Source organism: Falco naumanni, chromosome 8, assembly GCF_017639655.2.
Source record: "Falco naumanni isolate bFalNau1 chromosome 8, bFalNau1.pat, whole genome shotgun sequence".
NCBI classification, from domain to species: domain Eukaryota; kingdom Metazoa; phylum Chordata; class Aves; order Falconiformes; family Falconidae; genus Falco; species Falco naumanni.
The window spans coordinates 9,514,997-9,529,295 of record NC_054061.1 but is presented as its reverse complement, the minus strand read 5'-3'; the positions used below and the strand labels follow the sequence as shown (position 1 = coordinate 9,529,295).

General features: G+C 40.1%; 1 protein-coding gene across 4 annotated transcripts in view; it reads left to right on the top strand.

The window, feature by feature from the left end:
* The window catches only part of EBF1 (EBF transcription factor 1), a 280,105-nt gene that overhangs the window by 181,843 nt on the left and 83,963 nt on the right, over positions 1-14,299 (top strand). For all 4 annotated transcript variants that reach the window (XM_040604801.1, XM_040604800.1, XM_040604803.1 and 1 more), the window contains exon 8: positions 2,245-2,386. In XM_040604801.1, the coding sequence (XP_040460735.1) occupies positions 2,245-2,386 (142 nt within the window). The remainder of the gene's footprint in view (positions 1-2,244; positions 2,387-14,299) is intronic.

Here is a 14,299-nt window from a genome sequence, read left to right as displayed (position 1 = left end):
ACTTTTGAAATCCCTTTTGGAATTTTATATATAGGGCTTGGGTTTTTTTCCCCTTTAGTTTGATTTCAGAAAAACTTACCTGTAGTGTTTGGTGCTTTCTTTTTCCCAAATTTCCATCTGTAAGAGCTCTGGAATCATTTATTCTGTATTTTAATATCTTTCACTTAAAACATGCACAAAAATCTATTGCCTGGAATGCCATTCTGTCAGAGGGTTTTAGGATCCTTTAGATGTAATCTACTCTCTTTTTGTATTCCTCTTTTTAAAGACAAAGACTTCAGGATTAGCTATGGGCAGTTTAGCAGCTTTGCTTACTTTATATTTTTGAGCATGTTAATTGGTGGTGAGAAATAGATGGAATTTTTTTCTTTAACTTTTTTTTTTTTTAGATCCAATTCAAATGATGAAATTGAATTGTTGTAAGCGATCCTTTAAGTGTCCCCATTTGACCAACTTTGAGAGGCAGCAGCTTCCTGAGAGAGTTGAAGCAATGTTTGCCAATCCTTGTAAAGCATTTCACCTCTTCAGAGGCTAAAGCCTCTCAAAACCAAGAACAATTAAAGCGAGAGCCTTTCAGAGCGACTGGGGAATTCAGCAAAATAAATCAGAAATCCTCTGCCGTGGCTCTGGAGGCTTGCCTCATTATAAGAGCAGATCTATTAGCCCCCTTGCCATTGTCTTTCATTTCTCAAGTGAGGTGATTCTAATTAAATTAATCTGCATGTCAATCTATCGGTGATCAATCAAAAGGGCTGAGGTCCCCCTTTGCGGCAGTGTGCTTGCGGCTGACAGGGGCTGATAATGGAGGAAGAAATAAACTGTCGAGCAAAGTTAATTAGTCAACATAATAGGTGGATTAAACAGGAGCTGCTGATTGCTGTTTCACATGTCGAAGCATGAGGTGGGAGCTGAAACTGCAATTAACAGACAATTATTATATTTGGTTGTAAGAGGTCGCATGAATAAACATATCTCTGTGGGTTTCAGTTTTTAATCCCTTTCCCTGTTTAATGTAAGGAGAAGTGTAGGTCATTTCTTCTTATTGTTTTAGTTGAAGTTCTCGAAGGCGATGCAGACTCCTGGCAAACCAGCAGCCAGCTGAAGGCCAAATCTTTGGCAGGGGTAAAACCCTGGGAATGCCATACTTTGTTGGGAAAAGACTGTGGGAGAGGGTGGCTGAATGAAAGCCAAGGAGGCGATGAGGTTGCTTGGTCTGAGTGGGGTGGGAGGGGACCTGGTGCAATGAGCTCTGGGCTCTGCCAGGGACTCGCCTCACGCATCCCCCCATTTCCTCCACAATGGTTCATGGCTTGGGTGCCCTCAGCCTGAACAGGGATTTCCTATAGGATGGTGCTTGCTGAGCCTCAAGGATGAGAGGTTCCTCTGGGCAGCCCTGAGCGATTGGGTCTTCTGCTGTGGACCCAACACTTCCCTGTTTGGCTCCACTGAGTTGGCTCCTCTCTTGCTCCTGGCTGCTCTGGGGAGCAGAAGTGTCGGAACCTGCCTCCAGGGCACTGCTTCTCTGTCTCCCTCCCCTGGTCTCAAACCGGATCCCAGGTGTTGACATTGAGATAAGTTGAGAAATACAAATAATTCTAACGCTGGATGAATAGGGTTGTGTTCTCCACATCAAGACCCCACTGTCAAGCATGCATGTGTACACAAACATACCTATATGTACTCCCTAAGATAGAGCTCAGGAGAAATTTGGGCGAGTTCATCAACCTGTAGTGACTGTACTGAGTGAAAAGTAGTGTGTGTGTGTGTGTGTGGGGGGAGGCATGCAACAACTCTCATTACAGCTTCACAAAATAACTTTTGTTTTCTTTTATTCTGAATCAATTCTCATTTGCAATGTCAACAGCTCTATCTACTTCAGCATGGAAACCGAAGGATAATTTAGGGTGAAACACAGCTGCCCTTGTATATAGGGGAAAAAAATACTTAATAAAGATCCTCTTGTTAAAATGATGGTTAACAGTGTGCCGTCTGCCATGCAGCTACAAACTCTGCAATTTGACTTAAAACTGCATCAAAAGCTTTCAATGCCAAAGACCCACTCATCAATAGCGTCTCTTGTTAGATTTGTACAGCATAAGCACCAGTTATTATGCGAAATAGCTATGCAATTTTCTACAGCTCCCAGCTGTTATTTATTTAACTGAGTTTATTACACTCTGTGCTTCTTAAAAAACATACATATATCTCTCCAAATTTTCCTCCATTTTGTTCTTGTGCTTGCAGGTCGTGGTGTCTACAACAGTCAATGTTGATGGCCATGTGTTGGCAGTGTCGGACAATATGTTTGTACACAACAATTCCAAGCACGGGCGGAGAGCTCGAAGACTTGATCCCTCGGAAGGTACGCCTTCTTATCTGGAACATGGTAGGCATATCATTTTCATTGGTTGGCATTGCTACTTTAAATGTGGATTTATTTGGTTTGTGTCTCTGGCTAGTGGTTTCAAATTGTCCTGTAACACTTTATACCTTTCGGACTGTATATTTTAAAGAGACTGGCCTCCAGACCAAAGGGGGACTCTTTGAAGTTGGTCAACCGTAAATGTAGTGAAATGACAAACCAGCAAGCAAATGTGGGTGCAGAGTCTCTCCTGTGTGTCAGCAAAGTGTGGTGATTTCTTTTTTTTTGTTTTTGGTTGCATCTATTCAGCACCCAAAGTTGGAGTCTGGTCTTTCCCAAATTACCTTTATTTTTGACTCTGTGTCTAAAGGAATGTTGCATATTTTCTGAAGTGCTCAGCACCCAAATTTCAGATTGGATTTCTTCTAGCTATGGAGGGCTGAGCTCTCTAGGAGATACAGCTGTTCTTTTGAATTGCCCTAAATGAAAGCAGAGCCCTTTTGGAAATCCATCTGCGTACTCAAGCCATGGATGACTGTTCTCTTCTGGCTCCAGCTGTGCCAGCTGCGGAAGCTGCTCTTCCCTGCATGCCACAGCTGCTTGTATCTCCTCCCTGCTGCAGGCTATTCTCCACCATGGACATGCCAGCTAAGATAGTTGTCTGCTTGCTCCCTAGTCTTCTTCAGTCCAAAGAAGTTAATTTGAGTTAAACTGTCTAAATAATAACTCTTTGCCAGTCTAGCTTATTTTGTTGAAATGATTGAAGGAGAAATGGTGCAAGGCAATTTGTCTGGCTTTTCTGAAAGGACAATAAACCCCAGGAAGGGTGGGATGGGGGCACGTGGCTAGAAGCAGCCTGAGGGACAGTAATCTTCCGTAAAATCAGCTGGTCCTGGAAGAGAACATCTGCTGGTGACTGTAGGTGCTTAAAATGAGAGTTGTTGAGTGCAAATGTACTTGGAAAAATCTGGATTTGATTAATGTTTTGTTTTGCTCTTTGTCCTTAAAGTTGATGACTACTACTGAAAAACAAAACAAAAACAGAGGGCATTTCACTCCCTTCTCCCTGTTCCAGCTCTGTAGAATAGCTCTTTGTCTTCAAAGCTGTTTGTAATCCTAAATTCAATAGGTGCTTGCTCCTCTAAGAGATGTGTATCCTCAGCTTCCATTGAAGTAGTTGTGTGTAGAAGGCACCAATCCTTTATGCTGGTTTCTTTCACAAATATTTGCCAAGGATCTGATGAATAATTAAATAGATTTTTCCAAAGAGTTTGAAGAAACCAGATAAAATTTTCTCTGGGAAAGCAAATGCCACTCAGAAAAATGTTAACTAGATATGTTAAAAGAAATTATTAATACTGAGAAATGGGCAAATGAGCAGGTTTCTACTACTCAGTGAATTCTTGTGGAAATAGCTTTCTATTCTGTTTATGCTTTCAGGCATCAGCCCTGCAAGCACTTATGCATATATTTAAGATTATGCACACATATGGTCCTGTTGGGATCAATGAGGCTTCTTGTGTCAGTAAAGTTGAGGGTATTGATAAGTGTTTGCAGAATCGGGTCTGTAGTTCACACTTACTAACCTAAAATTCTTAGCTCAGCAGCATTTCTCATTATATAAACATAACTTACATCTGTATTTATTTAGCTCTAACTTTTTATGTAGGCTATGAGCCATTTTCAGCCATAATTCATGTTATAGAAATTTTTTTCATCCTGCCAACAACCTAATTTAATAAACAAACCACTGTCATAATTTTTCTTGAATTTTTCTAAAGAATATACGAACTCTGTCTCTATTAATTAGCAGAAAGCAGAAATTTACAAAAGGAAACCTCTCTGTTCAACTTTTTAATGTTTCCATTAAGTCTAGTCTTTCAAAAAAACACCCCTGTTTCTTACTTGGCGTCTACTTAGCAGGAATATATCTTCTTCCCCCCCCCCCCCCCCCCCCCCCCCCCCCCCATTGCAGTCTTCTCAGTGCATGCTTTTGGTCAAGGCAATACTTAACTTTCTCATATGTAAATGTTCTTATCCCCATGCATGGTGTAATAGCATCTCATTTTATCACAGCTGCTGTTCCCACTCCTACTACCTGAGGGATTCTGTTAGCAAAAAGAAACAAAAAAAAAGATAATGCTATGCTTACGTCTCTACATAAACCTAAGTTACTATGCTAACATTAAAAGTCAACATCTGCAAAATATCTGTGTGTGTACATTTTGTGGGAAAGGTGACTTTTCTAATCTACTTTCTCAGGCACCTCTCAAGCAACCTCATAAAGCAACCGCTAGTAAATTCTTGCTTTTGAATAGCAACCTCCACACTACAAAATTACACTCTTCCCAAAGGCTTGAGGGAACCTTTCTTTTTAACCTAAAACCTTCAATCCAGGTATTCTATGCACATCTGAGTCCAAGAGACAGGGGGGAAGAAGTTATAAAAAAATAATCCAGTAACTGTTTTAAGTGTTGTTATTAGATGTCTAAAATACTTAACTTGAATAAAAATAAAAAATAGAAAATGTCTCAAATGAACTTAATGCTATTGAATTTTGGGCAACCACCACAAACCTTAAGATGCGTTGGAACAGATGACAGTTTCCTCCACTGAAATTAATTTTTACTTTTAGTTTGAGACCTGAAGTATATTATTTTTCTTCAGGTTTTGGACTTTTTGTCTTTGGTGTTATCTTCAAGTGTAAGCAGCAGAGACTGTTCACCTTTCCTCTTTCCAGCTTTTCTGCCCCTTTTGGGGGAGGCAGGTTGACCTGAGCAGTATCTGTAAGTGGTCAGATGGGAAACTAACGTAGTCATGGCTGTCGGTCTCTGCTTCACTGATTTGGTGAGCAACTTACGATCACTGGAATCTAACTGTAATATGCCCTTGACCAAATGTATTCCCATGTACTTTTCTAGATGTTTAACTTTTCAGCGCAAATATCCAGTTGCAATAGAGATAAATGCCTGGCTGTGCAAGGATAGGCAAAAGAGGAGAGAGGATGTAGCAAGACGTGTGCTGGTTGCCTAGTTTAGTTAGACACTACCCAGATTACTTTTCCTTACAAAGTTGTGTTGGGACATGTTGCTTTTAAACGTGGAGTTGCAGTTTGTGACACCTAAAAGAGACTTTGGGTGCCAAAAAGCTGGAAAGAAAGCTTTATCTCCTGAGCCACGCAGGAGCCTGGTGTCTCCACATTTGGGTTTTACCATCTCATTAGCAGGTAGCCTGGATTATTTTTGGGACATCCAACACATGTCTATTTATATCTTGCTTGTCAGACAGTAAAATGAAAGTTCCTTTTTGTAGCTTGTCTCTGAGTATAATTAGGAACCTCGATCATGGTTACATATCCACACACTGTCCTCCTTGAAACCAGCGGGTTAAGAAGCTTGTATTTCAAATAAATATATCTATCTTTCAAAAGTAATAGCTGGCAGAGGCCAATTATTTCATACATCTCTGTGTGGCATAAATAGGGTAAGCCACAGTAATCTGTGGGTTTTCAATAATTATCACTTTTTCATTCACTAATAGTTGGATCCTCGCTTATTTTGTTTTTATGGTAAACCAGAAAGCCGGTGTGGTTGACCTTTCTAAATTGTACATATAAAGTAAGATGTATAGGGAAGAGCCAATAGGCCCCAACCAGTAGAATGTATTTCAGCTTGTAGTTCATTCCAGGGTGTCAATTTTAAAAGCAAAATCTTGCCAATGCAATTGAAGTGACTAGCTTATGGAAGGGGGGAATTCTGACAGGGTTTGCAACAACTCTTTTCAAGTTTACCAGCATGAAGTCCACCACTGCAGATGTCTGCAAAGGTTCCAGTTAAAACTCTCATATTGCTGCAAAGTAAAAATTCTTTTTTACCTCAAATCTTTGAATGACTTTACAAGAATGTAAAGCCAATTGCAGCATCAGTTTCTCTATTATTTTTCCTCACTGGCAGAATGCAATGCCCTCAAAAAATGATAGTCCCCGAGACCCTGTCAGTTTGCATGCTCTAACACTTTATTATCTAATGATCTAATATGCAACAAGGCAAAGAGGGGGTGCTTATCACCCTGACAGGATGCCTAAGAGAAGTGACTAAATTACTTTATGTACCATTAGCGCTAGCTGCCATGGTGAACTCACTGTGAGCATTTATGCAAATATTCCTGAATACATTCAAGTGGCCTTGTCAGGAAGACAACTGACAAGCAGCTTAAATGCTTGGGTTTTTAAAGGGACAGTTTTATTTCTTTTCCTTTTCTTTCCTCCTCTTCCTCCATAGGAAAGCGCTGAAGAATTAGGTGGTTGGTGAGGTTTGTTGGCGATTCAGTTCTGAGTCAGCTCAACAGCAGCAAAAGAAGGAAAGATGCAGGATAGAAATAGGGACAAATTGTAAGACTATGTCAGAATTTGAAGATGGAAGCAGAGACAACCATGATTTTTAAAGCAAAGTCCTGCCATTACTTTACTATGAAATATACATAAATCTGTGTGTGTGTGTGTATATGTATCTAAAATAGGTCAATATACAACAAAACCATTATTATTATACTTATACTGGAAATGATAGTGCATGGCTGGATTATTTGATCACTCTATTGTGGTACCTGAGAGAGTCAAGCTTTTACAGTGTTGTTTTAGTACACGATAGTAATGAGTGATTCAGACAGTTTGCTGTCTGCAGGTGCAAAACCTCCTGCAGCAAATTAAGAGTAGTAGTTGCTGTGCCTCAGCTGGGTACATCAGGTAGACCCTCTTGTTAACAGTGGAAGATGTAAAGAGCTTTTCTTGCCAATCCTGCCTATCCTGGGCAATCTGAGAGCCCATAGTCACCACAGTAGGTATGTTCACAGATTTTCCACTAAATCTTCAGATTTGAAAGCAAAAATGATCACTAGGCTGTGTCTTAGTTGACTAGAGGCTTTCTATTTAGGTTAATAAAAAAGGAAAGTTTCCCTCCCCCTTGTGAACTATTTTGAGACAATAATCTTTAAAATAAAGCCTTGAGACTGAGTGCCTTTAAGTATCATTGTTACCTAGTCTGACTGGAACAAAATTGTTGAGAATGGTTATTGTATACCTTGAATTTAGCTGCATGTGCTAGGCCCACCAGTTGGCGATTCCTGAAAGATGCTCAGAAATCTGATGTTGTGACCTGTTTTTTGTGCTATAAATGGCTTTGCCACAACGTTGAGTCATGAAGAGGATGCCCCTATCAGTTCCATTTTAACCCTGAATCCCTTGGTGTTGCATGTGCCCATGGTAGTTGATGAAATTGTTAATACAAGACAGAATATTGACTGAAGCAAAAAATACTAGCAAGCTAAGAAAGGTTAATGTTCAAAACTTGATACATTTTACCCTTAGATGGTATAGGTTCAGGTTCTTAATCAAAGTAAGGGACTACTGCATTCACAAACTGGCCAGGTTTAAACAAAGAGACTTTAATGTTTGACTTGTTTAATCTGTGGGTGGAAGCACTTGTTATATCTTAGTGTTTCACTTAATGTTTTCATGATTATGTGAAAAATATAAACACACAAGCTTTGCTGCACCATATCATTCTGCATAGAGAAATGCAGTGGGGTTGATTTATTATTTAGAAGGGAAATATTGAAAAAAAATATTAGGATTCTACCACTCTACTTGAGGGGATCTTGTATGTTTTTCTGAGTTACGTCTGCTTTCTAATTTATTTTGTATGAGGGAAGAATACCTAGGGTTGTTGGACATCTCTATGCATACACAAGGGAAAAAAATGTGACTTTCAGAACATTGCACAACATGGATAGTAATAACAATAAGTGAGCCTTGATATACTGAAGGATTGCAAAACTTTAAGCTGGAAATCATTTTCTTCACTTTTGCCAAGTTGTCTTTTTCATATCGGTTCCTTCATAAATGCAGTGAGTCATAAATTCAGGCAATTTTTTACATAATGACTTGTTATGTGTTCTTGGAGCTTGACCTTACCGAGCATATAATATTAACCTCTTCGCTCTCCTTTGGGCTTACTGTATGTTTCTAAGCGAGCGCACCAGGGCTGGATTAGTCCAGTATGTGCACTCAGATGAAGCTAGAGAATTTGTCCTTCTGAAGAGACAAAACATGGCCAGAAAGTTAAGGTGCTTCACTTAAGAGAATTTGAAGATAAAGACTTCAATATGATCTCAACAAGATTTTAACTCTGGGGACCATTGAAGTAAATTGCCAAAACTGTGGCAGGTTTCCTGCAGTTTGCAAATGTTAAGTTAGGACATGGTATCTTCCTAAAAAGTGTATGGCAGCTCAGGGAGAGGTGTTAAAGATTTGAGTAATTCCTCATCCAGGAATTCCTGGGTGAGGCTCTTCGGTGGGTGCTGCGCAGGATGTCAGGCTGTGTGATCGAGATGGTCCCTTCAGGAGCAAATCATGGGATCCATCATGTTGGCAAACCACAGCAGAGCTCAGATCTGTGCAGCTCCAATTTAGGTAGTCAAAACTATGTTAACGAAATTATGCCTCACTGAATTATGCTGATGTCTTTTTTTTAATCTTCACCAGGGCAGAGTAGCGATCGGCAGGCCCAGCCTCCTGCTTCCTTGTTGAGTATTACTGAGAATTTCACAAGAACTGGGTGGGTGGGTAGGTGGAGCTGCCCCTTCTCACAGCCAGTCATATAAAACAGAAAGCAAAAAATCATCTGTTTCTATTTGTCTAGGTCATAAATCAGCCATTAAGGAGAGGTACTCAAAAGCTTAGAATATCTGGCTGCAGCAATTTTGATCTTTCAAAATTTATTTTTAGTCTGAGGCTAAATGTAAACAAGATTTAAACAATTTTTTGCCAAGTGGATTTTTAATGGTTAATTTGGATAAGGAGATTCCAGAATTTCAGTTCTGCTGTTATGCTGTAGGTATTTCTTGAAGTCGGAGGTGTGAGTTTCTGATTATTTTTTTTTCACTACATAAACATTATGTCATAACATATATGTACTAACTGCTGCCACCATGTTGCAGGAGACTTAAGAGATTCCATTTGAAGTATTCTAGTCTCTAATAAAAAGGATTGCTGGTATATAATGCCCATGGAAATGCCTCCTGAAAAGTCAAGTTTGGGTAGTTCAGTTGCCACAGTTAGAAAGGATTCCTGCTTGACAGTCCCATATCAAGGACCTAGTGTCATGTCTAATTGAAAAAGGAAAAAATGCTACAACAGAAGCAGGGCACACCTGGATTTTAAAAAGATAAGGTGTGGCATTTCCTAGCTGTGAGCAGCTGCCCTTTATGTTTTTCAAGTAAATGAAAAATAAAACAGCCCTTCCCCCAGAATACCTGAACAATGTCAAGCTGTGATATGTTGTTACCCTCTGTTGTTATGAGGATGTCATGAATTCATGGAAAAATAGTACCTGGATGAAGAAAGAGCACACTGTGTGAATTTCCCATAGGAGCTTTCAGAACTGTGTTCCTAAATTTGCAAAAAGAAGAAAACACGGGGAAAACTGTCATTAAAATTTGATGCAGATTTAGATGCAGGTGAAAAAACCCTATTTTGTAACAGCAGACAGATAAGGGAGAAAATTTCAGATGGAAGTTCTCCAACCACCATGAGAGTTGGCTCTTATTTGGAGAGTTAGACCAACCACTTTCTGAAGGTTTGAGGTTTCTCTCCAGACCTCAGAGGAATCAGAGTACAGTCATGCAAGTAGAAAAACCTTAGCTACTCTGTTTGGCAGAAGCTTCACAGCTACCACTACAGGAGAACACTCAGTAGCACTCAAATAGGCAATGAATATTCATAGATAATGAGCATTCATTACATTTCAATTTGCTATGCTGGCCACCATGTCACTAATACAATGGCATCGTAGGGGAGAAGAATGACATTAGGATTAGAGAAATGTTTGAGAGATACTGCACCGTATGGCAGGGAAGTTTTGCCAGACGTTGTTTTTCCAGCCTTCCAAAATGTGCACACTAGCAAATGATGAAACATTGTATTATTGTACTATGATTAATATTATTTCTCAACAATTTCCTTTAACTTAGCTTTTTATTATAGGATACCTTTATTGTTGTTATGTAGGGAAAAGATGCTTTTTTCTCTCCAGTCCCCTGCTGATTTGGGCAGAGTACAAAGGAAAAGGGTTTTGTGAATTGTGGTTTGTAAATGAAAGCCAAGAACTAGTGATTTTTTGAGGATTCATGTGGATGTCCTGAAATGTCATGATTATCAAGGAATGCTATTCACAGCAGTTTGCAGGTATCTGGACACTTCCAAATGTTTCATGTTAGGCATCCCAGTATTTAAATACTCCAAAGCAACTGGTGACTATGAAAGGTCTCTGTTCCCATGTGTCCATGTGTGAATCAGCTGAGTGCTAACAATCTCAAGGTCAAAGTTTTATTTAGATGAAAATTTTCCACCAAATTGTCATGTAGAATATTCTGATTAGAAAGCTTCACAAATAATGAGCTCAGTATTTTTTGCGTCTCAGGCTGTACGTAGTCTCATTGAACTGAGAGAAGGCTGGTGTGAGCATTCAAGTCTGTCCCTTACTGTCCGTTGCAGGGTGCCTGCCAAGTGTTTCCCCAGCAAAACGAGTGTTTGACGAAGCTCCCCCAGATCCAAGGAAATAAGTTAACAGCATAAGCCAGGAAACTGATGCAGAAAATGGAACCCACCAGGGTGGGATGTTTGGAGCGGTTATTCTAATCTAGGTTGCCATCTGAAAATTATTAATGTTAGTAGTAAAGAATAAAAATAAACTACTAATAATTAATACTGGAATGGAGACAGGCTTTGTGTTTGGCCCAGATCCAGAATACAGGATTTTCAGGAGTGCATGGCATTGCAAAAAGCGTGCTTTCATTAAAGCCAGTAGTACAACTTCATAAAGTGTTTTTTAGAATCCTAACCCAAACTGTTTGCTGAGCATAACCAGAAAGCTTTGTGTCTCACAATTAGTCCTTTCTGCTTTCCACCTTCATTCCATGAATTTATAGTTCTCTTTGTGACAAATCTTTAGCATGGAAGTAACTGTAATATAAGCAGCACTGGTTTATGACCTCATTGAGGGAAGCGAATAGGGTTAGGAAGTTTATTAAAAAGATCAAGAATAAAGTTTTATGAAAAACTTGTCTGAAATTTAGCAGTTTAAAACTATTTCTCAAAAGCAATGCAAACATTTAGATCTGCAAATTAAGGTGAAAGGGCCAGTGTGAGCTGCTTAACAAGATACTGTCCTTCATGAGGTGGATGTTTAGGACTTTCTGATCAATTTTTGAGAGTCAAGTGGTTACCCAAAAGAGTAGGTACCCCAAAGCAATCTTTTTGGAAATTCTTGGACCTAAATCCTAACTCTCAAAGCACCAAGGTGCCTAAAGCTGTGGATAGATATTTAGTGGGAATTTTAAAACTCTGGCTACAGAATTTCTATGCCTGTCTGCCAGGTGCTTTGAAAATTCCATCAGATGCTTACTGGAACCACAGGATAGATGGATGCTTCCAAAAATTTGGTCCCAAATGCTGCAGGAACCTGTGCGCTTTTTACTGTGCTACTGTTGGAAGTGTCTGTTAGCAATGGATGTATAAGGAAATTAAAAATTAATTATGTTTGGTTAATACCATATCATTATGGTTTTGCAGCAACTCTCTCAGAGGTTCTGTATCTATCCCATGAAAAAGCAAAGTGCGTTTCCCACAGAGGTCCCTTTTGGGTTGTGAAATGGCAGCAGATCTCTCCCCTGCTGCTGGAGACGGAACAGAAAGCTCGTGCTACTGTTCACAGAAAACCTGGGCTTGCAGATGGAATTCATAGGTTTGGTGCTACCTGATCCATGCTGAGAGGGAAGGCCAGCACTCGGAGGTAAATCGCAAGCCTGACCACAACGCTGCTCATCTTTCCAGCTGCAGCTTTATTTAGTGGGTTGGGGTTTGAGGTCACCGCGCTTTGCCGCAGTACATTCAGGTGAGAACGTCACTCAACTATTTATGACCAGGTTTGGCTTTCTGAGGCACTGAAAGATAAAGCAACTCTGATCAGAGGCCCTTTGGGGAAAATTATCCCCTTCCTGGGATTGTGACCTTGAAGGCAACAGTGAGTGCTGCCTCCTCATTCAGCACTGAGTCTGAGCAGAGATGCCTGCTGGAAAGCCCAGAGTCAGGTGCCTGTTCAATATCAGCCGCCAAATATTTTTTACGGGGTTGCATCTGGCTGCTTCCTACCTACATATCATCTTGCCGAGGTCCCTTGGTACTTTTGGGAGCCAGTGTGGAACTCCTGGGTCTCCAAGCTTCCAAAGGCGTCTGCCCATCTCTGCTCATTGTATAGCGCAAAGAAGATCCCAGTTTAGGCAGACTGACTCGCCCAGCCAGAGCTGGAGTCTGACTTTTTACATGCTGTAATGCCTTAGGTAGGTGGTCTGAATACAGCCCTAAATAAATAAATAAAAACATAGCATGACTTTATCAGACACATTGAAAGAAAAACTTCTCTAAGCATTTGTAGGCTTGAGTCCAAAGTATTCACTCCTCAGATTTTCAGTGTGCTGGTTTTATGTGGTGTCATTGCTGGACAAATACTATGAACTATAAATATTTTTTTTATGCTTGTGTTTTTGCAAGTAAAGCCTAAATGGCTGCGAAGGTGTGCTTGACCCTGCATTCAGAGCAGCACAAACAACGGGATGAAACAGTCTGAAAGACACTGCACAGGGGAGACAAGGGGATCTCAGTCTTTGCAACACAGAGCTTCTGCTTGCAATGCAATTCAGGTTACATCGCCTCCACTGCTGTCCCGCTGCCGTCACAAACACGGGCTGAGTATTATATTGCATTTCTGAATCAAACCTCCCTAATAACAACAACAACAATAATAACAACAGTTGCATTATTTTGTTTATTTTCCTTAGCCACTGTTCCCATCCCAGGTAGTCATTAGTTTGTAGTGTATTTCTGGCCAGGACACCAATTTAGTTAAACCTTAAGATCACTGGGATGCTTTTCTTACGGAAGAGCCAGATTCCCTACCTTTTCCCTTGGCCCAGGGCCTGGAAACCTGAGGCTGTCCATCGGACCTTGGTCTCTCCGTTGGCAGCTCTGCGTAACCTGTCACGGAGACAGCCTGAGCACAATTTTTTGCACGTGATGAATATGGATCTTTGCTGCATCTGCCAGGCTGCAACAATGAATGCAGAAGACTGTCATTAATAGATAATAAAAGCAGAAAGCAACATTAATGGGAATAAGCTTTTCTTTTACTGGGACTGATTATTACTTTTTTTGTTCTTGGCCTGTGACTAGATTGAGCCACAAATAACAGCTACCAACGCTGTGTGCACACATGTGTTTTGTTGTTGGCTGGTTTTTAATCTGAAATATTTAACCATGATATCTTCAAAGTGCAATTGTGTCATACATTCTCATACGCTAATAGATTTCAAAGATGAAGAGCCTTGCTGCTTTATGTTTAGTCATGCCTTCATCTATAAATTTATGGCAGCACTATGGTTTAATGAATTGAACAAGTCCCAGAACAACAACAAAAATGCTCTTTTGTTTGAATTTAGATATTGCATACTTTGTTCTTCGAACAAATAATAAAACCAATATGTTTCTTTAGTGGTAAATTTCAGACTAACTTCATCTCACATTACTAATCAAGTACTCAAGAATATGTATGTGCACATCTACATATGTGTGTGCGTGTGTGTGGTAAACAGGCGCTTGCAGTCGCGGTGCTAGACGTGGGCTGAACATTCGTATTCTGATAGCGATAGGCAAACCTCCGAGAACAGATGGAGCAGAGTTCAGCACAAAGGTTTAATCCTATCAGGATGATTCCTGTATGGCCATCTGGATAATCCGGCGCACACATTCAGTGCCTGTTAAAAATACAACGTAGGCCAAGATTAGCGTCACAGATTTTCCACTAGACTTGTTCATATTTGACTTTA